This window comes from Platichthys flesus, chromosome 14 (genome assembly GCF_949316205.1).
Source record: "Platichthys flesus chromosome 14, fPlaFle2.1, whole genome shotgun sequence".
Classification (NCBI taxonomy): domain Eukaryota; kingdom Metazoa; phylum Chordata; class Actinopteri; order Pleuronectiformes; family Pleuronectidae; genus Platichthys; species Platichthys flesus.
This window is the reverse complement of record NC_084958.1, coordinates 3,555,611-3,583,194: the sequence shown is the minus strand read 5'-3', so window position 1 is coordinate 3,583,194 and position 27,584 is coordinate 3,555,611. Positions and strand designations below refer to the sequence as shown.

At 40.7% G+C, this 27,584-nt stretch overlaps 1 protein-coding gene across 1 annotated transcript; it reads right to left on the bottom strand.

Annotated features, from left to right (window-relative positions):
* Positions 1 to 274: 274 nt before the first annotated feature.
* On the bottom strand, positions 275 to 27,248 carry LOC133968392 (nucleoprotein TPR-like). Its single transcript, XM_062404389.1, has 55 exons — positions 26,994 to 27,248; positions 26,014 to 26,118; positions 25,766 to 25,830; positions 24,808 to 24,898; positions 24,554 to 24,657; positions 24,266 to 24,430; positions 23,358 to 23,450; positions 23,186 to 23,266; positions 22,962 to 23,049; positions 22,723 to 22,860; positions 22,358 to 22,452; positions 21,594 to 21,791; positions 21,352 to 21,459; positions 20,939 to 21,162; positions 20,267 to 20,430; positions 20,037 to 20,161; positions 19,766 to 19,914; positions 19,429 to 19,591; positions 18,925 to 19,059; positions 18,052 to 18,192; positions 17,697 to 17,901; positions 16,891 to 17,090; positions 16,347 to 16,487; positions 14,567 to 14,683; positions 14,199 to 14,402; positions 13,792 to 13,967; positions 13,451 to 13,598; positions 12,964 to 13,101; positions 12,468 to 12,599; positions 12,253 to 12,383; positions 11,790 to 12,000; positions 11,534 to 11,683; positions 11,014 to 11,127; positions 10,707 to 10,811; positions 10,312 to 10,524; positions 9,645 to 9,683; positions 9,065 to 9,241; positions 8,372 to 8,483; positions 8,048 to 8,241; positions 7,461 to 7,531; positions 7,024 to 7,223; positions 6,667 to 6,861; positions 6,350 to 6,483; positions 5,518 to 5,592; positions 5,112 to 5,333; positions 4,835 to 5,033; positions 4,547 to 4,749; positions 3,849 to 3,920; positions 3,634 to 3,725; positions 2,342 to 2,454; positions 2,159 to 2,257; positions 1,923 to 2,064; positions 1,517 to 1,614; positions 903 to 1,019; positions 275 to 694 (listed from the first exon to the last, which is right to left on the bottom strand). Exons 1-55 carry the CDS (start codon positions 27,142 to 27,144, stop codon positions 639 to 641), a joined length of 7,578 nt encoding a protein of 2,525 aa, XP_062260373.1. The 5' UTR covers positions 27,145 to 27,248; the 3' UTR covers positions 275 to 638.
* Between the last annotated feature and the right edge of the window lie 336 nt (positions 27,249 to 27,584).

The following is a 27,584-nucleotide window of genomic DNA, read 5'->3' as shown; positions in this document are numbered from 1 at the left end:
TAGTGCAAGAAGTAACTTCTACTGGAAATAAACATTTATAAACGTTTTCTTGCCAGTTGTGTAGTAGGTAAAACACATAAAAGACATTCTCCATCAACTAATTAAAAATTGTATAATATATAAAATAGCAAAAAATCCTCATCACAATTTCCCATAACCCAAGCCAACATCTTAAAGATGTATTTCAGTCTAGCAACCAAGAGAATCAATTAACGAGAATATAAAACTGATAAAAGCAGCTAATCTTTCATGACTAATGACTTGAACCAGTATCACTGCTACTCAATATTTAACTTTATTATTTAAACAAGTGTATTAACAGCCCTGATAGAACAAATGGAGGAAGTAACATCAGAAGACAAAAGCTGCATTAAGGAATACACATAAAAACAAAAATATCAAAACATAATAAAAAATTCACGATTTCACTAACAATATGACCTCATATCCGAGAGAGGATCATATACACACAGGAAGAAAGCTGTCATGTCTCTGAGTACTAGAGTGTTTGCTGATTCTGATAGGACACAACATTTATTTATGTAGCAAATCATTTAGGATAAACAAAAGATTATAAATCTAGGATAGGCCTCTTTTCATTTCGTCATTGGATGAGATTACTGAGGCTGCTGACATCATTAGGCAATGCCTCCTCTGCCCATGGCTCCTCCCCTTCCTCCCCGAGAGTAAGTCCCTGCGAAGAAACAGTAGCAAACAGTTAATAAATGGAGAAGAGCAATTTAAATCTGCATTATTTCTACTCATGATATTATTCCTACAATGTCTATAATGCTGCTTTGTACATTCTGAGTGACTACAGTCTACTCTAGATGCTTATGTATCGAATCAGTGATCATTAAGCTTTTCAGAGATGTTTGTCCAGGACCGTTTGTGTGTCTTACCTCTGCGGCTGAGAAACATCCTGGCTTCCCCCCTCCCTCCTCTGGTCCCTCTGCCTGACAGGCTGCTGATCGGGGATTGGCTGCTCATCATACGCCGCTGAGTAACACTGCTGGTGTCTACGAACAAAGCCGGACATGAGAGATGAGACTGGATATAACACAAGCATGACCAAGACAAACTGGTACAACAAGATTTTCAATCTAAAAGCAGGAAAAGTGTGAGAGCATCAGAAAGGTGCAGAAATTTATTGTGAGATCCGTGCATATGGAAAGACCTCCTGAAGAGACCTAAAAGGATCTCAACATAAAAGTGGGCAACTTTTTGGGTTATGTAATAACCTGGATAACAGTTATGTTTTACAAATTCCTCTTTTATGGGTATGATTGATTGAGAAATTATCCAGATTAACTGATGATGAAAAGGATCATTAGTTATGCCCCCTTTTCAGTCAAGTCCATTTGACACTAAAGGAAATAGGGTAGAGTTTGAAAAAGGCAACACAGTCCTGTGACCATGGCTACTGAAGTGTATTACACTGGCAGGAAAAGATTGATTTATAAAGTTATTCAAGTGGTCGGTTTTCAATTTAGTGGCACAAAACTGAAGAATTTACCGGGGTCTTGGCTGGTAGAGGGCAGTGATGCATCATCACTCTGCTGCCCTGTTGACTCCATGTCTGTCTGGCTTTCCAAAGACGACTCAATACCAGGTCTAAAGACAAAAAACAAACAGGATTAGATGAGACCTTCTCCTGAAAGAGAATCATTGTCTGGAATCAAACATTCAGAATTCAGTTTGACATCACCAAATATTTAACCTGTAATCCACCTGACCATGACGATGCATTTGTCACTTACTTTCACCAAAACTATCTCCTAATCAGTGATCGCACACCTCTTTGTTACATTGTTGTTTCTTTAGTATTAAAACCACAGATTAATTTTTCAGATAAATTCTATGATTTCAGTCTCATTGGTTAATAAGGACATCTCTGGCCTGACTGCTCATACGTTGCTCACCCCTCTGCTTCTTGCTCCACGAACACCTCATCTATATCCTCTGCAGCAGAAGCCATTCCCGTGGAGGCTGTGACCATGGGAACAGACTGTGAGGCCATGTTGTCACCACTGTCAGAAGGCAGCGACTCGGTGAAGACTGTCACTGAGAGTCAGGGAATATGATGTAGCATTTATATTTGAAACTGATACTGTAGAGCTGTAATATTGTAAAGAGTGTGTGTGTGTTTGTGTCTTACCTGGGGCAGCCACTTGTAAAGGCGTTGTAGGGACACTCCTTCCTCCTCCATCTTCATCATGAGCAGCCAGGAACAGAGGAGACTCATACATACCCAAACCTACAACACAGCAGTAAGTGTTAAGAAATGTAAACATTTAAACAAAAGTGTAGATCAAGTGATACTATGCGCGTGTGTGTGTACCTCCTTGAGAGGCCAGTTGTCCCAGGTCAGAGTGTGATGCTGATGTTTGAGGCAGCAGGTCTTCCGGAGGACCAAATCTAAACCTGGTAGAGAGACCTGCTACCTGAGGAGAACTGAGGAGATAGAGAAGATTGGGGGGGGGGTTACACAAAGCTCTGATGAAGCTTCAATTCAGAATTCATCCTAAATAGGTTCATAGCCCAGTTTGTTTTCAAAAAGGGGTTAAATAGTGTGCTTTTAGTGCACAGTGAGGCTGAAACATCTAACAACCAGGGAAGGTTATCACTGGGATTTTAATCCTACTACTCATATCTAAATGAAATATTGATAAAACATTGTTTTTTGAACGGTAAATGTGCTTGCATATTCTCTTCATGGGTATTCTCCAGGTAGTTCAACTCCTTCCCAGAGTCCAAAGACGTACACCTAAGGTTAACTGGAGACAGAAAATATCAGCTGGGATTGGCTCAACCCCCCTGTGACCCTTACAGAGTAAATAGTATAAATAATGGCAAGATTGATGGATAAATGGTATAGTATGTGACAATGGTGAACTTCTTTTTTAAACAATGAGGTACAGTAAATCTGTTCAGCAATATATTAACTTCACAATATATGGTGAAATAGCACAAGCTGTTCTGGGGGCTGTGGCTCAGAAGGTAGAGTGAGGACTGAACAGAAGTTCGGCGGTCTGATCCCAGTCTCCCCCATTCTGTGTGTCCTTGGGCAAGACACTGAACCCCCAATTAACCCTAGTACCTAGTAATGTGATAGATAAAGTGCTGCACAATGTGTGTGTGAATGGGTGTAATGCACTTTTAGTGGTCATCAAGACTAGAAAAGCGCTATATCAATACAGACCATTTTATTATTAACCATTGTCAAATATATACACAACAGAGATCCTCAAATGATCATATTTTGTGTTCATTGTATAATCATTATTTTCCTCCACCATCCCAGAAATATTCAAGAACCTGATTTGGAAATATTGTTTTGTCTTGTTTTTTTCCTATTCTTTGGACTGCTGAAGTATTTTGTTTAAATATTGTAAGTATGAACAAATAAAAGCTAGATGGGTTTCACTTTGCTCTTGTTGAAAATGCAGGGATTCTAGGATTCAAAATCAGTAATAACGTATAATGCAGGTTGTTAAATTCCTGGTGAGGTGAGTAAACCATTGTAAACATACTCATCTGACATTGTAGGTCTTGAGCAATCATTAGATTTATGGATGTTATGCATTTCACTGTGTTGTCTGACTAAATAATCTCACACTATGTGGATCTTACTGTATAGCCTCAGCAAAACCATCAGTGCGGTGAGGGACCACCAGCGTGGGAGTACTGGGAACCATTCTGTCGTCGTCATCAAAGAAATGTTGCTGCAAAAATATAAACACAAAGTCTCAGCTTCAATATTTACATGGTACAACAACGTTTTAAAAGAGATAAACAAAATAAATCAAATATCATTAAATTCCTGAGTATACACTGAGACTTCTTACCGTACTGCCGATTCCAGGGGTGAGTTGAAGTCCACGTCCTACTGATGTTCTACGGAGCTGAGAGGACTGTCTCTGATGAACGAAGACACAGCATCATAGTTAAATTGAGTACTTACAAGAGTCGTTAGAGGGGAAAACTTAGACGTATGATTCTTGCTCAAGAAAAACTTAATTTGTGATCTTGATTAAATATAGTTTTTTGGCCTGACACACAAACACAATTTTAGCCTCTGCTTCTCACTGTAGAATGAAGACAGGTAATTTTGTTTGTTAAGATCAGGGGTGCCCAATACGTCGATCGCGATCTACCGGTCGATCACAAAGGTGGTTTGGGTGGATCGCATCATGCATGCACGATTTTTTGGAAAAGAGGCAGTCACGTGGACCATCCGGCGCTCTTAGAGCTAATTTACGAACACGCCCATTTATGTACCTGCCCTTAGCACCACACTTACAACAGCATCTACAGACCCGTATCCCCCCCCGGACAGTGTTGCGACCGTCGACCAGGGCGGACTGCTGTCAATGTGCCTCAGCAGTGATGTGTCGCTCAGGGCGGGGGGGGGGGTCGTGGCGGCGGATACCGACATAAAAAAAATGGAACGATTATGTTGAGCTAGTCGTTTCAAAAGAAGCTCACAAGCCTATAAAGTGTGGGCACCCCTGGTTTGGATCAAACTATCGGTGCTTGTGTGTACCTGCATGTGTGGGGGTCCCAGCTCTGGAGCCGGTGGTTGGATGTAAAGCCTTGGTGGGAGGGAGTGTGTGGGCCTACGGGGGTGTGGCAAGCGGGGTGTAAGGGAGGAGTAGGAGGGTGAGAATATAGAGGAGGAAGTTGGGGGGAGGTGTACAAGGTCTCGGACAGGGTCAGACTCTGATGTGGCGCTGCTGCTGCCTTCACCTGGAAGATAACGAGAGACTCACATGAGCTTATTTCAAAATGAAGGAAGATTCAATTAAATTCACAAACTACAGGTGTTGCTCACTGCTCTGCGGCGGCTCAGATGCATGCTGGGAGTCTGACGACGCTCCACCCACATCCTCCTCAGCGTTGGTGGCTTCTGATGGATATTCCTCCTCTCCCTCATCTTCAGCCCCGCTCCTCTCATTACTTTCATCTCCTCCCCTCATCTCACCATCACCAGCATCATCCTCATCTTCATCATCTTCCTCTTCCTCCTTATACTGAGGCAGCCACAGAATGCTTGGTTATTTACTGACAATGTATATAGGATGAAAAAATTTCAAGTAAGAAGGCAGTACCTCATCTCCTTCCTCTTCATCCTCATCCTCTTCGTCCTCCTGCTTCTCCTCCCCATCTTTGCTCTCTCTGCTTTCACTGTCTGTGTCGATCACGATGACATCTCGGATTATAGCGGAGCCCTGAGACAACATTTGGTAAGAGGGAACAGACTGGGACACGCCTTCTTCTTCAATGTCCTCCTCATCTTCAGCTAAAATGGGGAAACCCTCTTCTGGAAGCTCCTGCATAACAAATAAACACCCATCATTAGGATCTTTAGAACACTGATGCTAGTAATAAAAAACAATCATAATTTCAGCATTTTTTAGGGGGATCCACGCTAGTCAAACTCTACATTAACTATTACATATCTATTTCAACAGTGCAATGAAAAATAGTATATTTGTTGATCCATTAGTGTCTCACCTGACTGTCATCTGGTGAATCCTGTTGTTCCCCCTCATCCCTCAGTTCTCCTTCCATCTCCTCATCACCTTCCATCTGAAACACCAAAGGTTTTTTATTGACAAACACAGTGATGCCTGCCAAACAAACTGTTAAAAAAGCCAAACTCTCTGTAGACATCTGTGATAAACATGGGACTAAAAGTGTGGATCATGGGTCAAAGCGAGGGTCTAAAAATATATCTAAAGCTCTGTTCTGCGATCAGTGGAGAACAGTCGTATCAACAATTGCGATATGGACTCTTTGAATTTACTCGCAAAAATAAAACATTTAAAAAACATTTTTTTCCCAGTTTCTGTCTTTCAGCTCCCCCAGAACTGTGCAGCTGACAGTAGAGCTGGCAGACGGGGATAAAGGTCCAAGTGGATATACAATATGGAGATTCATGCAAAGATAAAGCATAGCTTGCATCCAATGTAAATGTTGGGTCAATATTAGAAACTGGCAATGCTCTGTGTTTATATTTTTAGCATCATGTGACAACCTGTTATTATACCAGGAGGATGTTTAGGTGTGGTGAGGAACTTTTGTATTTAGTAAGTTGGTTAGGTGGCGGAGAGCAGCAAATCAGAGCCCTTTTCTTTAATTTGCTTACTTTATTTTTGCAATGTTTTAGTTGTAGTTTCAGGGGGAAATGAGCAGGAGAAAAACAATGCATTAGATAATATAACGAGTTGGCAACCTGCAACCTATTCATGCAGCTTTCAATACATTAGGGGAATTGAAAGCCATGAATGAAGAAGCCTTTGAGAATACAATTGGTTGACTTCCCCCTCTTTGTATTTGTGTTTACCTCCAGTGCTATTGATGGTTTTAGTCTGAGTTTTTTAGTGGTCGGTGATGTGTGGGAACTCTCCGGTCTGCTCTCCTCTTCCTCCTCCTCCTGCTCCTCCTCCTCCTCCTCCTCTCTGGCTCGCTTTGAACCTGCTTTGGTCACACCAAACACGCAAACACACATACACAGAGGATATCAGTTAGCACAGTGTATTACTGTAGTTGTAATCAAGTCAGCCAGACATCAACGTTTACTCGAAGCGTGAGGTAGAAAAGCCAGATTTCAAAACTGCAGTGACTTTAGGTTTGATGGGTTTAGGACACGGTTCTCTTTACCTGCACCAATCAGCGAAGATGACGTGGATGGACGCTCTGTGTCCATGCTGGACACTGCTTCCTGACTGGCTGCCTGCTGCTGGGTTGGCTGGACAAAAGCTGTGGCTTGTAAGTTGGCTGGTTGAGTTATAGAGGTGGGTGCGCTCACCAGACTGGAGGTGGTGGAGTGTACAGCGACTCCTGTACTAATTAGCACTATATAGACCAACAATACAGTCAGTCACATCACACAGATAATTTCACAACTGATATTGTTTACTATCAAGACTGTGATTTTATCTTGTTCTATAAAGCACTTTGTAACTATGTTTGAAAGTGCAGCAAGTAAATTTATACTATATTAAGTCTTTCTCTCACCCTCTTGACTGTCACTTTGTGTGGTTGGCATGACAGTGGCAGTAGGTGTCGGGATTGGGATGGTTGCCGGGGTAACCATAGGCCGGATACTGGCCCGGGGGGTGGCCTTGTTGCCAGGGGAGGGGCTGGGCTTGTTGCTGGGAGATGGAGTACTTGGGGTTGGGCGGATATTAGCAGTGGGAGGATCAGACAGACTAGAGCTGATGGAGAAAAAGTGAAGTTAATATCACATACATGAATTGGATTTCTGGCTGGTTACATCACTTAATAAAATATGAGAAGTGCTATATAAAGTAACCATAAAAAGGCTATTTACATCATATAAAACAGACTGAAGTTTGTGTCTGTGTATATGTGTGTATGTGTGTGTGTATGTGTGTGTGTATGTGTGTGTGTGTGTGTGTGTATGTGTTTGAGTGTGTGTCTTCATTAGTTACCCTCCTCTGTCTTGGGCTGGACTCTTCAAAGATATCTGTCTCTGGTCTGTAGATCTCGGCTGATCCACCACCTAAGTACAGATACAAAAAGGTTATGATTTAAAAACACAACACAAATATGACACAGAAGACTAATTCGAATGACTACCAATCAGCACCATGCATGAGCCAACTGTGACAACACAACTAGTTGAGGCATTGTGACTGTGCAGGCTACTCTCTTTAACGACAGGTGTCGCTGAGAAAAAATATAATCTCAGCACTGGAAAAAGCTGAAGAAGATGAAGAAAGAAGGAATTTTGGCGATGCCTTGTTTTCTCTAGAAGCGCTGCTTTAGGTTTGTGGGTGTTTATTTGCAAAACAGCACAATCTCCCACCAGGAGCCATCTGGGAATCTCTATGATCCATCATTAATGAGGGGTCAAAGAGATGTCTACAGGAACGGACCTGTTTGCAGGTTCTTGGATGTGTGGTTCAATCGATGCCACTCATGTCAAGTTAAAAGATGTGGGCCTGTAACAACACAGTGCGGCAGGAGAATATATGACTTTCTGGCACACACTGTCCATGCACCGGGATGCATGTACCTTAGAGCCACTCTGCTCCTGTGGCTCCTCTCTGGGCTCAGACTGTGACTGAGTCTCCCTCAGTTCTCTCAGCTCTCTGTCCAGGCGAAGAATTCGACCTTCATACTGAGACTTGAGGGCGTTTACTCTCCCCTCCAGCTCCTCCTTGTTCTGTTTCAGTTCTTCTGTCTCCTTACTGAGCTGCTCTTTGGCATCTAAAGGTACATACAGAGGAAACAAATCCAAATCACTCCTAAACCAGTAAAACAGCTTCTTAGTACTTGCTTGTTGTCTGCATGTTTTCAATTCAATGTCAGTGACTGTGCAAGTGCAGGAGAAACTGACTGATGAGCTGGCTGATTTTGGTCTTAGCTCCCATGAAGGCCTTCTTAGTCTTTTCTTCTTTATCAGAAATCTGCTGTCTCAGCTGCTCCTCTTTGTTCTTACAATCCAAAAGCTGTAGGAAAAAAACAACCTGATCAGTGCTTCTATTAAAGGGCTATCAAAGTGGTGAATAACATTACTAGGACTTGGTAAGGCAAAAATACATGAGGGTCTTTGAAAAACTTTATTTATCCAAATGGTTTACTAGTTTGTCATAGGCGATGGATACAAATACAACCTTACTGGTCTGTTATCAGACTTAATAACATTGTTTTGTTCTGTAAACTGGTTTACAAATAATGTATTTTTCCACCACCATCTTACCTAGAGTGGGCCCTTTATATTTAAAGACTTTTTTACATCGGGAGAGGGTCCTCTCTACAGAGGCTGACATGTTATATACAGTAGCCCAAACTGGACAAAGTAAACACCTTTATAGTTTTTATGACTACTGAAGGTTTCTATAGGCTCTCTTCCATGTTTGGAAGGGGAGAGGAGGTGAGGGGTATTCAGCTGCAACACGAAACTTCACCACTAGATGTCAGTGAATACTAAATAATACAAATTCTATCCACTGAACCTCTAATGTTATTGAAATCAAATTAAATCTACAATGGCTTTAGCAGATAAGTATAAGATAACTTTTAAAAGTACCTCTTGTCTGAGTTTAGCAACCTCCTCTTGTTGAGCCTTGTTGGTGTCACCACCTGTGTTAGCATCACTGGCCTGGAAACTCTTGGCCTGTGTGGCTTGACTAGCTTCATTGGCCTGGTTAGCTTCATTCAGCTGCTCCTGCAGACGCTTGATGTCTGCTTCACGCTCACCAACAGTCTGGTACAGAGGAATATTAAGGGAGGGCAAACACATTTTGTGAAAGCACAAGGGCAAGGATGGAACAATAAAAAGAGAATTAGAGGAAGGTAGAGTAGTGGGAGGAAATATGGAGAAAATTGATTTAAGAAAAAATAATGAAGTACAGATTGTATGCGTATATATATATAAATAAATAAACAAATATAGCTCTATGTGAATAGCAATGTTAAACTATTAACTCACAGCCTTTTCATTGAAATACATTGAAACTAAAAGCCATGTTATATGTAATTACATCATTTTTATAAGGAAAAGCAAGATTAGCTCAAGTACTTATTAACACATGATCATACATTACATCACAGTAGCTGTAATTTGCTATTCTAGCTAAAACAAAACAAAAAATTAAGTTTTTCCCAACCTTCTGCAGACTGTCCAGCTGTCCCTGGAGTTCAGTCGCCTGGTTGGAAGGGAGCACAAATTTAGAAACTGTACAAAATAAACATTTTAATAGAAAAAATATGGGACTTCAGTAAACCACTTTAGATCGGAATAAACCACAAAAGTAATGAAATTCCATCTGCTTGAGCTTTGTGAGTACTACTACTAGCTACTGAGATTTATGGGGGCAGGGGCAGGGCCCTTAAAACAGGTCAATCTGAGGAGGGCTTTGTTAGACAGGGTAAAAAGGGTGCTGTTTTACATGATCCTTGTGGTATTTGACCAAAACATGTTACAGACATTTCATTAAGACCCCAAGGAGCCATATCAACTGTGGTAAAATGGGCATAATATGTCCCCTTTAAGAAAACATATCAAGGTACATCAAAAACATATTTAGGTATTATTAATTGAGCGTTTCATCTATAAAATCTAAACAATATTAACAAAACGACTAATAACGGTGTGATTCAGACAACATTTTTGCTCTAGTTGAGTTGCAAATGAAAATGGGTAAATCGGATTATGATAAACCCAAAACTGTATTCCTATTAAACAGGAATAATGTATTCTCTTCATAACGCATAGTTAAAACCTATTAGCAAAATACATTTTTGGGCTTATTACAGGGAGGGAATGGTTCTCACCTTGCCCTCTGATTGGCTTAGAGTGGTCTTGAGATTGCTGACCTCCTGGTTGTGGTTTTGTTGATTGGTTTGATGAGTCTGTTGCAGCTCTTTCTGACTGGCGAGGCTCTGCTGGAGCGCTTCTTTGCCCTGCTGGAGCTCCTTCTGGAGCAGCTGAATCTGACTCTGACGGGCCTGAGCTTGAGTTTGAGCTGATTTTAACTGGTTTTGTACCTGTGATTTTAAAAGACAGTAAGGCTTGTTATTACTGGGTGTTATACTTTTGGTTCTTGAGTTACAGGCATTCATGCCAATGAGGATCAACAATAAAAAAAATTAAAATGTCACTTATGTATCAAGCAAGACAGTGTGTATAATTATACGAGATGAAATAACAAGATAGCCGTGCTGCTCACCTGCTGGGTGTGGTTCTTGGCTTGTTGAAGCTCTTTCTGACTCTGGGTCAGCTGGTTCTGATTCTGCTGCAACTGAGACTGGGTCTGCGACAACTGGGACTGCAACTTTAAAAGCAAAAAGGTGGCAAAAATAACTCAAGTGTTTCTAATTTATTAATCTCAGAGAGTGGCTTCACTTGAAATGCTATGTAAATTTGCCATTTGCTCTCAGTCAGTCCCTATTATTCGGTTTTCAATTGAAAGCTTCTCCCCTGGTTTCAACAAAAACTCAACAATGTATCTCATCAAACAAATACAGAATTCATACCTGTGTGAGTTGGTTCTGGTTCTTTGTAATCTGGTTTTGAACCTCCTGGAACTTTTCCTTGGTTTTCTGGTTTTCCTTTTGCGCCTCCTCAAGCTCTTGCAGGGCCTTCTGGGCCTGGACAAACAAAATGGTTTTTAGACTTAACCCATACTCTGGTTTAAACTATAAAGGGCTGAAGAAATGTATGTGTGTAAGCAGACCACTGAAATTTGTGTTTTTTAATATATATCCCAGTCTGCTAGCTGGATAATTTAAAACCTTTTTTATATGTGTCCGATCATAAGTACAGTATCTTCAGATTTTTTGGGTGACGTTAGTTTTGCTGCTTTGATGTCAATAAATCTGGTAGCCAAAGATATTGTTTCTCTCAAGTGCCAACTTTAATCTTAGATCTGAATTGTGAAATGGCCTTTACTGTATTTTAACTTGGAAAGACAATAACTTCAATTTTTGATGGATGTGTCGCTGCAACTGCATATGATTCTATGTTGGGTTAAAAAAGGTCTATCTTCCTGCTCACCTCTTGCTGTTTCTTCTGCACATCTTCTTTCAGTGTTTTCAGCTCCTCTCTGGCCTTATTGAGCTCTTCCTGAGCTTTGGCCAGCTCCTGCTGCACCTCCTGACTAGGACCTGCCTCGCTCCCTGCTTTAGATGCTGTTTCCGCAACCAGCTGGAACACACAGACATTAAAACATAGACGCAAATATCAGTTTTCTTATTCATATCCCCTCTCATCTGGATGTTAACTAAGGCCTTTATCCAAACCATATTCCAACCTTGTCATGCTGGACTTTGAGCTCATCATACTGCGTCTTGTAGCGTCGTCCGATCTTCTTCACCTGGGTGATTGTCTTGTTCTTCTCCAGGATCTCATTCTTTTTTGTTTCCAATTCTTTCTTCAGATTTTCTTTCTCTGATATCTGTTGGGCCACAGAGTCTCTGATGCCTTGTAGCTGAGACTGAGTTGAGTTACTGCTGGCACTGGATCTGAATCACACATAATACTTTGAGTTAGGTTACACGTTATGATGCATTTGCAACGGCTTTTGCACATTCCCACATGGTTTCATTTCCTCACAATCCACTTTATCAATGTACTGCTAGAGCTATGCCGACAAATGTTTAAGTTATTGTTACAGCCAGATAACTTTCACTGTAAGATATTTAGTTCAAAAGAGGTGAATGGTGATTGATTCTCCTACATTTTCAATGTAGGAGCTTTAGATGTGCATGTTTCACCTGGCCAGTTCAGTCTTCAGCTTTGCTGTCTCTTCAGCAAGCTGTGCGATGCGTCTCTGCTGAGCTTCTCTCTCATTGGTCAGTTTTTGTTTCTCCTCAACATCTCCATCTTTCCGTTGGCTGGCCAGCAGCTGCAGAGGTACAAACAGTCAAGTGTAAGTAAAACAGTTTCACATCGCAAAGAGACAAACACACAGACACACACCACGCATTACCTGTGCTTTGGCCTTCCAGTGTTTGAGGTCTTCTTCCAGAAGCCTCTTATCAGCCTGCAGGGAGCCATTTTTTTCTGACAGCAGAGACAGAGAGTTGTGCAGTGGACTGATGTCTGACTGCAGCTTTGTCACCTGACAGACAGAGAAGAGATTCTGTGAGGGCAGCTTTAGTCTGACTCAATGGCTGATACAAAACAGCTTATAGATGCATGGTGTGTAAAACGTTAACTTGGTGAAAACCATGTTATTACAACGTGCACAAAAAGGATGTTTTAATGAGCAACCAGCTGCTAATTAAGGCACTTTGATTAACGATAGCCATGTAAACAATGACACGAAAAGCTACCACAAACTCACCAGCCTCTTGTATACATCAGACTGGTGTTTTAAAGTAGTGCACGGATTTAATTTTTACACGATTTTTTGCACGTACATTCAGAGCTATCAATGACAGGGACACAGAACAAACCAGGACATTCAAAAATCTGGATCATACTTTAGCCTGCGCTTGTTGCAGCTCCTGCTGCAGCTTATCTCTATTCATTTTCAGCATCCTGATGTTTTCTTGTAGAGTACTGATAGTGCTCATCTTCTTCAGTTGCTCTTCTTGTTGGACCAGAGTCTTAGCTGTAGCCTGAGGACCAGAAGCAGACCAATTATAATCCACAATATTCTCTTGGGCCATTTTTTTTACTTTTCAGCCTCACTAGCCTGCTCAAGGCAATTCCCTCCTTCACAGCCTGAAACAGGGATAGTTTCTACAGTCACGCAGTCATTAGTGGAAATATTTATATAAATGCGTAGATTATGTCTATAACCTATGTCTTACTTCAGTTGTAAACTTCTGTACACAAGATGAGAAAGTCCTCTCAATTTTAAAAAAGCCAAACAAATTCCAGGCACATCAGGTGTCAGATGCCACATCCTAAATTCACTTTCAAACTTCCTCCAGTCGTCCATCCCTCCATCCTTCAATTTCCTACCTGCATTTTCTGCCTCTCAGCATTCAGGGCGTCCTGAAGCTCCTTAAGTTCTCTGTCTTGGTGTTCCACTCGCTGTTTGTAACGAAGACTTTCTCCTTCTGACACCTCGCATCGAGCCACAGCTATCTGTTTCTCCTGCCGCACAAACCTATATGACAAGCACAAGTTTGAACTCAGTCTCACATAAGTCATGAATTGAAGCTGTAATGATCCCTATGGAGAGTAAGGGTTTAATTATTTTTGCCTTTATTTCTACAAAATTCTATGATGCTTGGGTCAACAACCACAAGCCCTTTGGCGTTAACGAGAACAAACAGTCACCGCTGGTGTTGCAGTATCACCTGAGTATTTCTAGAATCTGTTCAGTGGTCTTTCCTTCCTCACTGAATGACAGGTCGAGCTGCTGCTGCTGCTGCTGCTGTCGACTCTTGGAGGCCATGTCATCCATCTGCTGGTGCAAGAGAGCATTCTGCTTCCCCAGCTCCTCACAGCGCCGACTCTGAGTAGACAGGTCATCCTGAAGAAGAGTCAGAGGTTAGAATTCGAATTAGATTACAAACACAATCTTCTAAATTATGATTTTTCCTACATCAATCACATTCACTTCCAAACTTTATGCAGAACTTGAAGTTTTAATAAAAAATTCTGTCCATACAAATTTTATTTACTGGATATGATTGATCAATAACAGTGTGATTGGATGACTGTACATATTTTTCTCTCAACTCTCTTGAGTTCGTCAACATACCTTAAGCTGTTTCTCCAGTGTGTTCAATGCAGCAGTTTTCTCCTGCAGGAGGGAGGACATCTTGTTTATTTGCTCCTCTAACTCCCTCTTCTGGGCCACATCTTGTTGAATTCTTTTCTTGAGCTCCTGCAGAGCCTCCACATCAGCAGCATGAAGCATCAACTCCCGCTCATACTTAGACTGCGCCTCACTAGCAAGCTTAGTCTGAAAGAGTCAAAGACAGTGAGAAGAGATCGATTATGAAAAGGGTTAGGTGTGTTTGATTGTTTAAATCCCACACAGGTTAACTCAGCATGTCAAATATGAAGCTTTGTTAAAAACTGAGTAACTGTGTGTGGGTCTGTGTGCGTGCACTTGTGTTCATGAACCTGCAGCAGACTGTCTTGTGTGGCCTTCTGCTCCTGAGTAAGAGAAGCAGCTGCTCTCTCAAGCGCCTCCTGCTGTTCCGTCTGACTGGTCTTCAGGCTGCGCTGAAGCTCGAACACCTGGACAGCAAGGAAAAATATGAATATACACTCTGGCACCGTACACCAGCTCTAAGTACAGGTTTGATCGGATCGCACCAGACCATATTCGAAGGTGGTCTGGGCCATCTGTACACATTCTTTTAGCAGTGTGAATGCAAATGGGTCCTTGGTCACATATGAAGGACAGACCTCTCAGCTGATGCTCTCTGACCCACTACAGTTTTTCTCTTATCTGTGCCCATACGCTGATTGGTGAAATCTTGCAGCCGCTAGAGAATCATTCAGCGCCTCCTGACTCCTCTCGCTCTCATGCCGGCACAGGCACAAACAAAAAGTGACATCAGACTAGGGCTGCTCGATTTTGGAAAAAAATCATAATCACGATTATTTTGAAAAATATCGAAATCACGATTATTTAAACGATTATTAATATGTGTCCTTATACTGAAGTCTATGCTTTATTTAGTTAATCACTTCCGGTTTCTCTGACCGGCGCGGAGAAATGCGGGTCCGGTCTGACAGGTCTGAACAGCCAGGCGGGAGCGCGCTTGAGAATAGCGCTGCGCTGCGCGGCCGCTACATGGTCTGGTGCTGCCCTAGTTGCTTTTCCACTCGTTTTTTTCACCGCCGGTCACCACACACAAAACTCGCCTCGTTTCAACTCGATTATAGTAGTTTGGATATCGTTTGACCCAATAATCAAAATCACGATTAAATTTCGATAAATCAAGCCCTACATCAGACACATCTGTAAACTCAGACTGGCTCAAAACAACTTTGTCTGGTCTTAACTAACACAAATGACATACGTGTCCATTTGCATGAGTTCCAATCACAAGTCACAGGCGACACATTCAAGACTCATTTAAAACGCCAGGTGTGAACACAAGTACTTAGCGCTGGCCTCTTGTGACCGGATCTCTCAGACCAGATGATAATACCAGGTGTACGGGCCAAGTCTGTGCTCTATAGTGTACTGTCTGTAGGGACAGTGCAGGAATTGCTATTTAGCTGTCTTAGTCAATCAATAGTCATAAAGTTTCTTCAACTATTTATAACTAGTATGTCAGGAAATATTGATAAATGTATCAAAATTTCCCAGATCCCATGGTGAAGTCTTTAAATTGGTAGTTTGGTCCATCCAACAATCCATAAAGATCTTAAATTAACTAATAATAATATTAAAGAAAACTGAACCAGAAAGAGGTTATTATTAAAGATGAATTACCTAAATTTGTCATTTAAGTTTCTTAATGGATTCATGTACAATAGCATCACTGACAGGCCCCTAAAATGAATTGTTCAACAGTAAACCACCAAAAATCTGAGGTTGGGACCTCGGCCATGTAGAGCTTTGTGTCATCACTCCACTCCCGTCTTGTTCATTTAAACCATTAAACAGTAATGTCACAGCATAGATAGAGACATTTTATAAGAATAGCCCTAACATATTAGAATATTGATTATAGCGGCTTTCAGTTAATCTTGATCACAATTCATGCGTACCCCTGCAGACAAAAATTGTATGCGAAATGAAAATCTAGGTGTGGTATTTCTGTGAGGCAGGGGCAGTTATTCAACACAAGGTTTCAAAGTCCAAATAAACATTTGCATAAAAAACATAAAAGTATAAATTCAATAATATTCATTAGTAAATTTGTGTGTGTGTGAACAGGCTTACTTGTTTCTCCACCGCGTCCACAGCTTTCCTCCCCTCATCCTGCTCCCGCTGCTTCATCTTCTCCACCTCTACAATCCTCTTCTCCAGCTGCTTCTGCACCTCTTCCGACTCCTTCAGACGGATCTCCAGGGGGGAGCGGGACTGAAGAGGTGACAAATTAGTTTACGCGGTATCTGTACATCTTTTTGAAATTGAATGCTATTCAAAGTTCTTTCTAAAAGATAAACTAAAACAACACAACACTCAGAACAGACAAATCAATTTCAAGAGCTGGACAATTTGTTTTGAATCATTAACAATCATTATTTGGATATTTTTTCCTGCATTGGCGGAAAAATAACAGGTAAAACCGAGCAAAATATAATAATTAAAATGTTGTTCTGGTAACTGCAAGGTGCTAACTGCTGTCAGCTGTAGTATAAATTACTTGGTTGAATATATCAAAATTACTTCGCTGAGAAGCCCCCCGTTTGACTACTGGAATATTAAAATCAAATAAATGCAATTTTTGAGAATTATGGAGTTTAAGAGTGGCAGTTCCTACCTCCTTTTCTTTCTTCAGACTGTCTTCCAGAGTCAGTACCACGGCTCTGTACTGATCCACAGTAGCATTGGCGTTCTTCAGCTGCTCTGCCAGTTCACTGTTCTGTTCCTCAGCAGTACGGAGAAGACCTCTCACCTCTGCAATCTCCTGTTCTGATTGGCTGGGAGGCTGCTGGGAGGCTGCTGGCGCTTGAGGGCGTACTAGGAGTTAAAAGCGAGAACATTTGTAAAGGATTTTAATACTTACAGATATAGTACTGGTCTTACTGTTGAACATCTTTTAAACCTTGTTCTTGTGAGACTTGTTTAATATTTGTGCCTATCAGTATTTTTGGAGCCATTTTGCAATTAATTTGATATTGATTTAGTGGATTTTCTGTTATTTAAAAATACAAAATAATAGTTTAATTCAACTATTTACAAATATAATTTAGAATAATATTCATTAATAGTTATATCCCTCCCTGCTGCCCTTTTGTTAAGTATTGTGGTCACAGTAAGGCAGGAAATGCGGTGTGTTTGAGTGACGGTGGCTGGATATGATGAGACGGGGGACAGTATAATCTTTTGACTGACAGATCCCTTTGGTGTTTTACTTTATTAAGTTTGGCTGACCTTCAATGCTTGTGTGCACAAAGGAATAAATATATTGTGATGCAACATAACTGAGATTAGTCAGATTGTTTTTTAACAAAGAGATGAATCAGAAATAATAACTCCGTCAAAGGACAGCGGCTAAAGTTTAAGAAATGTAAAGGTTAAGAAAGAGAACATTGACATTTAACATTTTGTTGAGCTGCTGTTCACCTCTCAGTTGAGCTCTGACGGGTGCAGCTCTGGTAGCTGGGGTGGTGGTGTTGCTGGAGCTGGTAACAGCCTCAGAGGATGAAGCAGAAGCCAGCTGTGTTTTCAGTGTTGCCACCTGCTGTTCAGAGCTGCGCAACAAGTCCCTGGTTCTCTGCTGCAGGATGTTCTGGGTCTCAAGCTGCTTCTTGGCTTCTAACAGCTGAGCCTGCAGGAGGCAGAGGTGACAGAGGAATAAGGGTTATGAAGACAGACTGCAATCCAAACAACACTTATTTGGCTGTATATATATATATATATATATATATATATATATATATATATATATTCAAGCAGTAAACATATTTACTCTACATACATCCATAGTTCGTCCGAGCGAATGTCTTTGAGCAACTTCCTGGTCCATCCTGCTCTTCATGGAAGCTAGCTCTGCCTCCAGATGTTCGATCTTGTTGTTCAGTCGCTGGCGGGTCTCTGTCTCTGCTCGCTCCATAGTCAACTGGACAAATGTGAAGGCAGGCAAAATGTGAGGAATCATGAGAAGAAATGAATTAAATGCTCATCTGGTGCGGTAACTTCTAACCCTTAAGAACTGAGCCGCTGTCTGAGCTGTATTAATGTGGATACATGACCCTACACCTTTGAACATCGAGACTTTCTGCCAATGAAAATATAATTGATAATTACCGTAATGTTTAAGAATTTAAGCAGGACTCTCGCTTTCTATGATTTTGCCTCATAATAAGAATAATGAAAACTTTATTTGTATGGCACTTTTCAATAACAAAGTGCTTTACAACAAACAATATTAAACTCAGTATAAAAACTATAATTATAGAGATAAAGATATAAAAAGATTCTGCAAATATAATAATAATGGCAGATCCAAAGTATAGAGGCCCTCACGGCAAAGGCTCTGTCTCCTTTGGTTTTCTGTGTAGAATTCAGAAGGGTTAGCAAGGCCTTAACAGAGGATATCAGACTGCGCCCTTGTTTGTAGGCAGATCAAATGTAAGATATTATGTTATCTTTGATGTAATTAAAAGAATTTTAAAATCGTCACTGTTTGTCACTGTACTTACGTTGGTTGTTTGCTGGTGACGAGTTGGGTCAAAAACTCCTAGTGGAGGATTTTCTAACCCTACCCCTTATGACTCTGTTTGGCACTTTCATATCTAGTGGTAGGGCTAAGGGAGAGTAACTGGAACAGGTTTTAAGAGTGTATATGTACCTGTATTGTCTTGAGGTTGGTGAGCAGTAGGTTCTGGTTACGTTGCTCAGCCAGTATGGCTTCCTTCTCTCGAGTCAGTCGACTCTCTGCCTGTCTTAACATGTCTTTCTCTTTGGTCACGTTCACTACACGCACCTACAAAAACAGAGAAGGTTATGAATGGATAGGACAAAACGGAATGCTTGTTCACAGGGAAAGGAGCACTTAAGTTTGCGCAGCAGGTTTTCAGAAATATGTATATGCCGAACAAATTTCCATATGCTGTTGATTACATACTAAAGTAAAATAGACTTTAAAAAAACTGCTATAGTCAAGTTCACATTACACAACTTGCAAATTACTCTTGAATTACTGTAAAAGGTAATTATCATACACGGATTTATGATTCCACACTGATAGCAATATTCATCTGATTTCACCTCTATTGATTTTAGCAGACTCGATATATTTTAGCTGTGCCCTGCAATCTTTCGCTTTGTTCTTCCCGTTACATAAGTTCCTCACCTCTTCCAGGGACAGTTTTTCATTAGCCTGCCGCATGTCCTGGGTCATTGTGTGGATGATGTGCTCGTGTCGTTGGGCCGTAGCAGACATTTTTTGGTTCCTGTCCTGAAGGGCAGTGATCTCTCTGCGGTAGGCTAATACAGTCTCCTGGAGAATCTCATACCTGACAACAAGGTTACATAAGATAAGCACACACAGTAAAAAATTATGTCATGAGGGAAATACAGAAGCAGTGTGTGATAGTCAGCATGAGAAAGCATTCGTGAACAAAAAGAAAACTAGGCAGAATCAAACACATGAGGATATGCCACAGTCTCACAACATTCATTTAACACACCTCTTGTTGCTGAACTCCAGTTGAGAAGTCAGCTTGGCGTGACTGGAGCTGAGTTCTGTTATCTGGCTCTGCAGTCTGTCGTTTGTTTCATTCAGCATCCTGTCGTTCTCTGCCTTCTCCTTTTTATATAGACTGAAGGCATCGTTGAGCTGGAAGTGTGTAAATAAAAACTCAATCACAACACTTTTTTTTACTTTAAAAGACCTTCCCCCTTTGTCATATCAAATATGAAGGGATATACAGCTTGGAGTCGCTGTGTGTATGAATATACCTGTTTTAAAGCAGCTTTAGCCTGAGTACTCTGTGCTGCCTCGAAGGCCGCAGCTCGTTGTGGAGTAGAGCGAGTTCCTGGGGCTGAAGGACGAACATGTGCAGACTGGGATGAGGACTCTAGACCTGTAGACACACATTGAAATGTTGGCTTATTCTGTGAAGAACTTTAACCAGCTGTTCACCAAAGTTCATGATAGAGGCTCCTGTATGCAAGTATTTTTGTGTTACCTTGAGGAGGCAGGCTGAAGCCAGTGCCGTGAGTCAACAGAGCCTTGTACATGTCTCTCTGTCTGGCATTGGAGTCAGCCAGCTGTTTCTGCTGGTTCCTTTGCTCTCTCAGATGCTCCACCTCCTTCTGGAGTTTATCAACACTGGCCTCCAATTCAGACACACTGTGGGGAACCATAGAGACAAAGCTTATGTCTTAATTACATTTCATACAAGTTCAGTGCTCATCAGAGTTCCACTTCACCGGAACTACAGCAGGAACTAGACAATGACTAATGTTGCAAAGAATGGTGTCATGGTATCTTATACCATGATTTAGTTATAAGGGTGAGTGTTAAGATTTTCTAGGACAGCCAGGCCTTCATCATTTGTGTGCACGCATGGTCTGAGGAAATTCTAAATATGTTCACAGAATACGTAAAATCTAAGAACTAGTTGATGAATTCCAGATTCGTGAGTCAAACACTCCTAAGCACTATTTAAGAAAAGATGTATGCATACGCATTACGCACTGTTTGTGAATGAGGCCTAATATTACCTCTAGCTAATGCTAGCAATGGTATTAACAGTTATAAAAGCAATATTATTAGAAGTAACCAGAACTTTCGTCATGACAGAGCTCAAAAGCAGAAACCAGCACAGTTCTGTATAGATAAGACTGGCTGAACTTACCGTGCTGAAGTTACACGGCTCTGCTCTCTGTCCTTCTCCTGCTCCAGCTCCCTCAGCCTTCCCAGAAGGCTCTGGTTCTGCTTTTGCAGCTCTTCAACACTGCGAAAAGACAACTGGCATGGGTTGTTGACTTCAGAGGTGCTGGAAATGTCGGCAGAGCTGCTGTCAGTCTTGATCACCCGATTACCTCTGGCTTCCTCAAGCTCGGCCAGAAGAACACACACCTTGTACAGAGATAAATGAATGAATGAATGAATTTGTACCAGTCAATAGGGATCTACTTTTATTCTTTTTTTACCATCATATCTTATCTACCCCTTTTCACATAATGTTAAGAACAGATCAGATGGAGAGGATTAATTGCACCACAGACTTCCAGGTTGTATGTAAAGTTTTTATGTACTGGTGTTTACCTGTGTAGATGTATCATCTAACTGTCTTTCTACCCTCAGTTTTTCTCTCTCCAATGCCTCACAGCGTTGCTTGGTCTCTTCTTTCTCTTTTTGCAAACCGTGGATTTCCTGATTAAAAAGTGGTACACAACATGCAAGTATAAATAACAGAGCAAGTTAAGGTGAATACTTGTATTGCATAAAAGTCCAAGATAAATTCATAGTAGAGACATGGAGAAACGTATATTATCACACACACACACCATTCTAGCCTGTTCCAGTTTGTTGCACAGGGAAGCCATGGACCTTTGCATGCCCTCATACTCGTGTCTCTGACGTTTCAGGACAGGCGCTTTGGACTCGACTTCCTGGACGATCTCATCCAGCACTCGGCTCAGTCTGTTGGTCTCCTGTTTCTCAAGCTGAAGTTGCGTCTGACACTCTGCATAGGCATTATACAGCTAAACACAAAAACAGAGGATGAAGGGATAACACTCTCTGTTACTAATGAGTACAGTTACTTTAGCTGATCATGAAGGATGTGTCGAACAACATATTTTTCCCTTAAAATCTGTTCCCCTAAACTTAAGATTTATGGTGTTCAATGTGTATTGTGAAGTTTTGTTGTAAATTTTGTTTAGGTATTTCTAGTTGTATTCATATTCACAAATAACCTCTGCTTTAGTATTATATATTTTTGGCTTTGTGAGGCACTCATTGAAAAATCTACTAGACATTAAAAAGTACTCTCCACAGTTTACTGTTAAAGCTGAACAATAAGTCAATAATATAGGATGACTTTAAGTGATACAGTAAATTGTGTCATCATTGAATTACTATTATTATTGCAAATTAAACGTTGCTTAATAAGGGCGATGGTTGTCCTGTGCATTGTATAACAGTAAAATGTGGTTCCCTGCACTGAACACATACTGTACTTTTTATCCTAATCTTGACAATATTATTATTATCATTGTGAACTTAATATCAACAATATCAGTGATGTAATACATCGAAATCTACTCACGTCAAAGAACTTCATGCCAGGCTTTACAATCGCAGCAATGGCAGCTGCTGAAGGACACATGTGGTCCAGCTGCTCATCTGTCAGAGATGGCACACCTGGAGCCAAACACACATATGCTTAAACAAAGGTGGCAGGGATAAACAACAAACAGTCATCTCCACACAGCAAAATTTTAAATTGTCTGCATGTGGGTAAAATAAAACTAAAATATAGTATAAAATAATGTATTTTAATGAATAACAAACAAATCATCATATTGCTCTTGTTTCTATTAAATCCTTTATTCAAAGCTTCAGTTTAGGTTTGTAAGATCAGGAGCATGTGTGCATGAGTTTGTGAGGGAGAGAGAGAGTGAGAGCTCTTACAGCAGTGTTTCCCAGAAGCCTTCATTGTGACATTTTCCAGCTCTTTCTCCATTTTCTTGATTTTTTCCTTCAGCTCTGCCTCAAGCTGCATCTTCAGTTCTGCTCCCTCAAACACCTTCTTCTCCAGAGTCTTATTGGCTGCAAGACAAAATACCCATGAGAAAATGGGAGCAATCTTTCATTATATTAATAGACATGCACATCCAACATGTTTGGAAGACAAAAACCAAGAGTCGTACCCTCCCCAGTGTCTTTAACAACTCTGCTGAGCTCTTCCACAGCTCTGCACAGTTCTTGATTTTTTGTCTCCATATCTGTTGCTGCCCCCTATAGGGAGAACCACAAGAGTCACAAAACAATACACTGGAAAGATTCTGCCACATACTAAAATGTCCTGTTTTTTTAACAAAAAACAAATAAATAAAATATAAATGTAATTATTGAACACTGCAGTGACTCCCACCTTGTACAGTGAAGACAATTTGATATGAGCATTGAGCTCATTGCGGTATTTCTCCTCCATGGCACTCCGCTCATCATTAGCCTGAAGAGACACAAAGGCCATATTCCATACAAACATCATGATATAACATGAACTTCCTAGGTGGAGAAAAACACTGCTACATTTACTTTACCTGTTTGAGTTTGTTGTTGAGGTCATCAGCTCTCTTACTTTGGCTTTCACTGGTTTGCTTCAAAGACATGAGCTGACTTTCCAGTGTGGTCACCTGTTAAAGAGAAATGCTATTTAATAAGATATCATGACTGTTTTGTTTTTTATTTGAGTGAAAGTTTAAATGCTTCCTAAAAATAGTATTGAAACGTGTTCAGTTTATTTTCAAAACAGAAACCACAGAAAGAGATTTGACTAAATACATGCACATCTGTGCTGAATATTCTTTGTATGTCGTGGTTACTTTTGGTAAGTGGTTCACTTTGGCCTGCATGATGTGTTAAATGTGTAAATTTGTTTTTTTAACTACATGCAATCGAATTAGTCTATACAGACTGCTGTGACTCAGGATGGTGAGCCAACACCTGCTAACTCATTGTGAATACACTCATCAGTATCCAGCCCTAAGTTTAAATATATATAAGGATGACAAATATTTTCGCAAATATTTTTTTTAAAGAAATCCAAAACTGAAATTTCTCAATGAAGAATTTAGATCATCTGCTTTGGTACAACCCATTTGCTTCACTTATCCTTGAGATGTGAGAATAACTTTCTAAAATGACTATTAATCCATCACGTCACGTTGTAATCTGAAATGTTATGCCACTGAAGGATCTATAGAGCTACGTGCAGACAAATGGAAGGTTAATGGTAAATCTATATTTATATTGCTTAGAAGAACTGCTTTTCTAGTCTTTATGACTACTCAAAGAACGAATGAGGGGTTGAACAGCCGAGTTGACAACCCACTCTACCTCCTAACGCAGTAGCAGAATATGCAGGTCAGTAGGATCAGAGGTAAGTGAGAGCTGCAGCTGCTCAGTAAGTGAATTTTAACTCTGGATGTGTGTTGTTATTGTGTGTTACCTGCTCCTTGGTGTTCTTCAGACTACTCTGAAGCTCCAGTATCTCTTTGCCTTTGTCTCTGTTGGTGTTAAGCAGTTCTTCGGTCTTGTTCTTCAGCTCTGTGGTTGACCACTCAATTTTCTTCTCCAGTAATTCTTTCTCCTGCTCCGTACGCTTCTCCCGATGCTGCAACACACAACATTGGTTAGCCTTTATATGCAATCTAAGATTTGATTAAGGGGTCATTGGAGAAAAATTCGTGTTAAGCTGAGTCCCATGGGAACTTTAACACAGAACTCATTTATGTACCTGTAGCGAAGTCTCAGATGATTGTATTTCATCCAGTTTCAACTGCAGCTCCATCTTCACTCTGCTCGCCTCAGTCAGCTTCTCGTTTAGACGATTTACATCCTCTGCAAAAACAAAAAGTAACTTAAATGTCTAAAGAGAAAAACAGGTGTTTCTATGTAAAATCTGAAATGCAGATTTAACATTAAATGTTACTAGATTTGTGACTGGACCTTTTCTGAGTATGTGAGTGTGAGGGGGTCCAGATATCTTACGTGTAAGGTTCTCCACCTCCTGTGTTCTCTTCTCCAGCAACCTTGCCAGCTCCCTCTTCTCTGCCTCAATCTCATACTTAGTCTTTGTTTGCTGTAGCCACACAAACACACATACAACGCATTTTTTAAGACCCATTACTGTAATTTACTCTCTCACTATAAAAACAAGTTGACAGAAGTTGTGGGAAAGGTCTTAATTTTGGCACTTTTCCTGTATCAGACGACGCTGCCTACATTTAAGAACATGTTATTTTTTATGAGAAAAAAAAGTGAATAATATTGCTCATCACCTCATCTTTAAACAGACAAAAAAAAGCACAAAAACATATTATTTGAGATTACAAAATGAAATGCGACTAATCCAAACCATTCACTGAAATCACTATTCTGTTTTAGACAAACCTTCTTAGCATTTTACTTTGTTATTAATTTCAAAATGTATTACAATTAAATGTGTACAATCAAAGGGCCTGTGCAAAGTGATCAAGAGAAACATGTTAAACTAGTATTTTGAAGGCATGTATTCCATTAGCACCATCACAACCGAACAATACAGGAATGAATTTTGGGTCCTTTCTACAGAGGCCACCATGTTTTTACAGTATCCTAGACCAGACAAACTAAACACCTTTTGAGATTTTATGACAACTGATGGCTACCATGAGATTCTCTTTCATGCTTGGAAGAGGTGGATGGGGTTAGGGGTCTTCAGCTACAACCTTGTCCATCCTCATGATGTAAGCATTATATTGATATATTCGTATCTTTTTGTATTTTCTAAATAGTTAGATTTGTCAGTATTTAGCCTCGTCTTTATGTGAATGGATAACTGTGTGTGCACTTTTGTTTGCGCTCCTTGAATTGCCCCTTGGATGAACAATAAAGTTTTGAACTGAAGTGAACTGAATACAACAGAACAGCACTGACACTTTCTTGTGAGGTGTTTGCGTATGTTTACCGGCTGTGGAGTTTTATCTTGAAAGGTCTCTCCCTCTATTCCTTTCAGGGTACTCAGCTCTTCATCTGTACAGGAGAAGCATTGAGACAGTCAGACACAGAAGAGAAAAGGAGAGTACAAAAATCTATAACATTGCTCTCACTGAGCGTCTCAGATTGGGTTTGACAATAAATGCTACCGTCATTCACTCTCGTCATCAAAATTGGAAAAAAAAGATTTAAGGTTTGTATATGCGTGTGATAACTCACTGAGTTTCTTATTTTCCTCCTTGAGGGTCTGCAAGTCTCTGGTGGCTGACAGGATCTGTTCCTGGCTCTCTGACAGTCTCTTCTCGACGTCAAAGTACTGCTGCTCTGTAGGTGTGGAGGACATTAAACATGAACACATGAGTATGCAGGACAGCAATTAAGCCTGACACTAACACTGTTACTAAATACTGTCCATTGAAAGACCACTATTTGCAAACAGCTGCAGAAATAAGTGGGGCAGGCGGCTGTGGAGATAAAGTGGGTCGTCAACTAACCAAGGGGGCAGCAATTTAATACCAGTCTCCTTGATTCCATGTGTGCCTCTTGGGCAAGACACTGAACCCCAAATTGTCCCTGTCGGCTGTGCTGGCAGTGTTTAAGTAATGTGTGCAGAGAGTTTTGGGCGGTCATAAAGACTAGAGAATAATGAGTTTTCTCAGTTTTGCAAACTACCACTGTAGTGTGCAGATGAGTCTGCACACTTTTATTTCATATACGTCACTGATAAGTATTTAATACACATTCAGATCTCATCCACAGGCAGCTGCGTGTTTTGAATGATCAGTAATGTATCTCCTCAGCCAAACAAGGGGACAGCTCCCAGTGGATGTGTGCTGTGATGGATAACGTAGCATGGATTAAACTGACCACATGTTTCATTCAGAACTCGTAACTGTGACAATATGAGAGCTGCTGTATTGAGGAACCGTTCAACCAGACTTGTATTGTTAGCAGCTATAAACACATCAACACAGAAGTCAGTAGTTTTGGGAATAAAAGGTACAGTTAAAAAGAAAAGTCGTCATAACTCTCTTTCACCAGTTAGCAACACATCATGGCTAGTTAGCCGCCTAATAGTAGCTCTCTAAGAAACACAACACACAGCATGTATGAGCTTAGACAACAACTTTCAGTCACTTTACAGTTCGTGGTTTATACTGTTGCTGGATAAACTCTTTTTGAAAAGCACAGCTACACACCGCTGTCTGCTTTGAAGCGCTCGTGCAGTGTCTTCAGCGCCTCGTTAGCATTCTGCAGCTCCGTCACAAACTTCTCCAGCTTGTTCTGGGCGCCTTTTGGGAGTTTGTTTAACTCCGTCCGCTCCAGGACCTGCAGCAGCACGGCCGCCATCTCCGACTTTGCCCCCGACAAACACAATAGAGAACCGACACCGAACTCCGGTGGAATTAACTCGGTGATGCTTATTCTCCGCGAACCCGGTGACAATGCGCGAGTGTCAACCTCTTCAAACAGGAAGACCGGAACTACGCTCCAATCTTTCAAATTAAAAGAAGCACTGACTCCTATTCTACACACGTTGCTCTCCAGTGTATCTGTCTTATACAGTCAGAGTGCTCCATATCACCACTGATATCCAATCATTTTGTGTTGAACTTCATCTTCTGTATGACTCCATTTCCAAAATAAATAAAAAGCCAATATAACCTCTCAAAGTTGTGGGGTTAATACTCTGTAATAACCTAATAAAAATTACACCTTGTATTGATGTAGACATCTTCATACACTATTTTATCTTTTCTTTTTGTCTGCATGCATATCTCGTTTTCTTT

Excerpts from the sequence above, each read along its gene's own strand:
- LOC133968392 (XM_062404389.1), bottom strand. The coding sequence starts at position 27,144 with ATGGCGGCCGTGCTGCTGCAGGTCCTGGAGCGGACGGAGTTAAACAAA. Across the intron at positions 14,684-16,346 it reads TGGACGCGGTGGAGAAACAA|GTGTTCGAGCTTCAGCGCAG; the intron begins GTAAGCCTGTTC and ends CTTGCTGTCCAG. Across the intron at positions 10,812-11,013 it reads ACCAGAACCAACTCACACAG|TTGCAGTCCCAGTTGTCGCA; the intron begins GTATGAATTCTG and ends TTGCTTTTAAAG.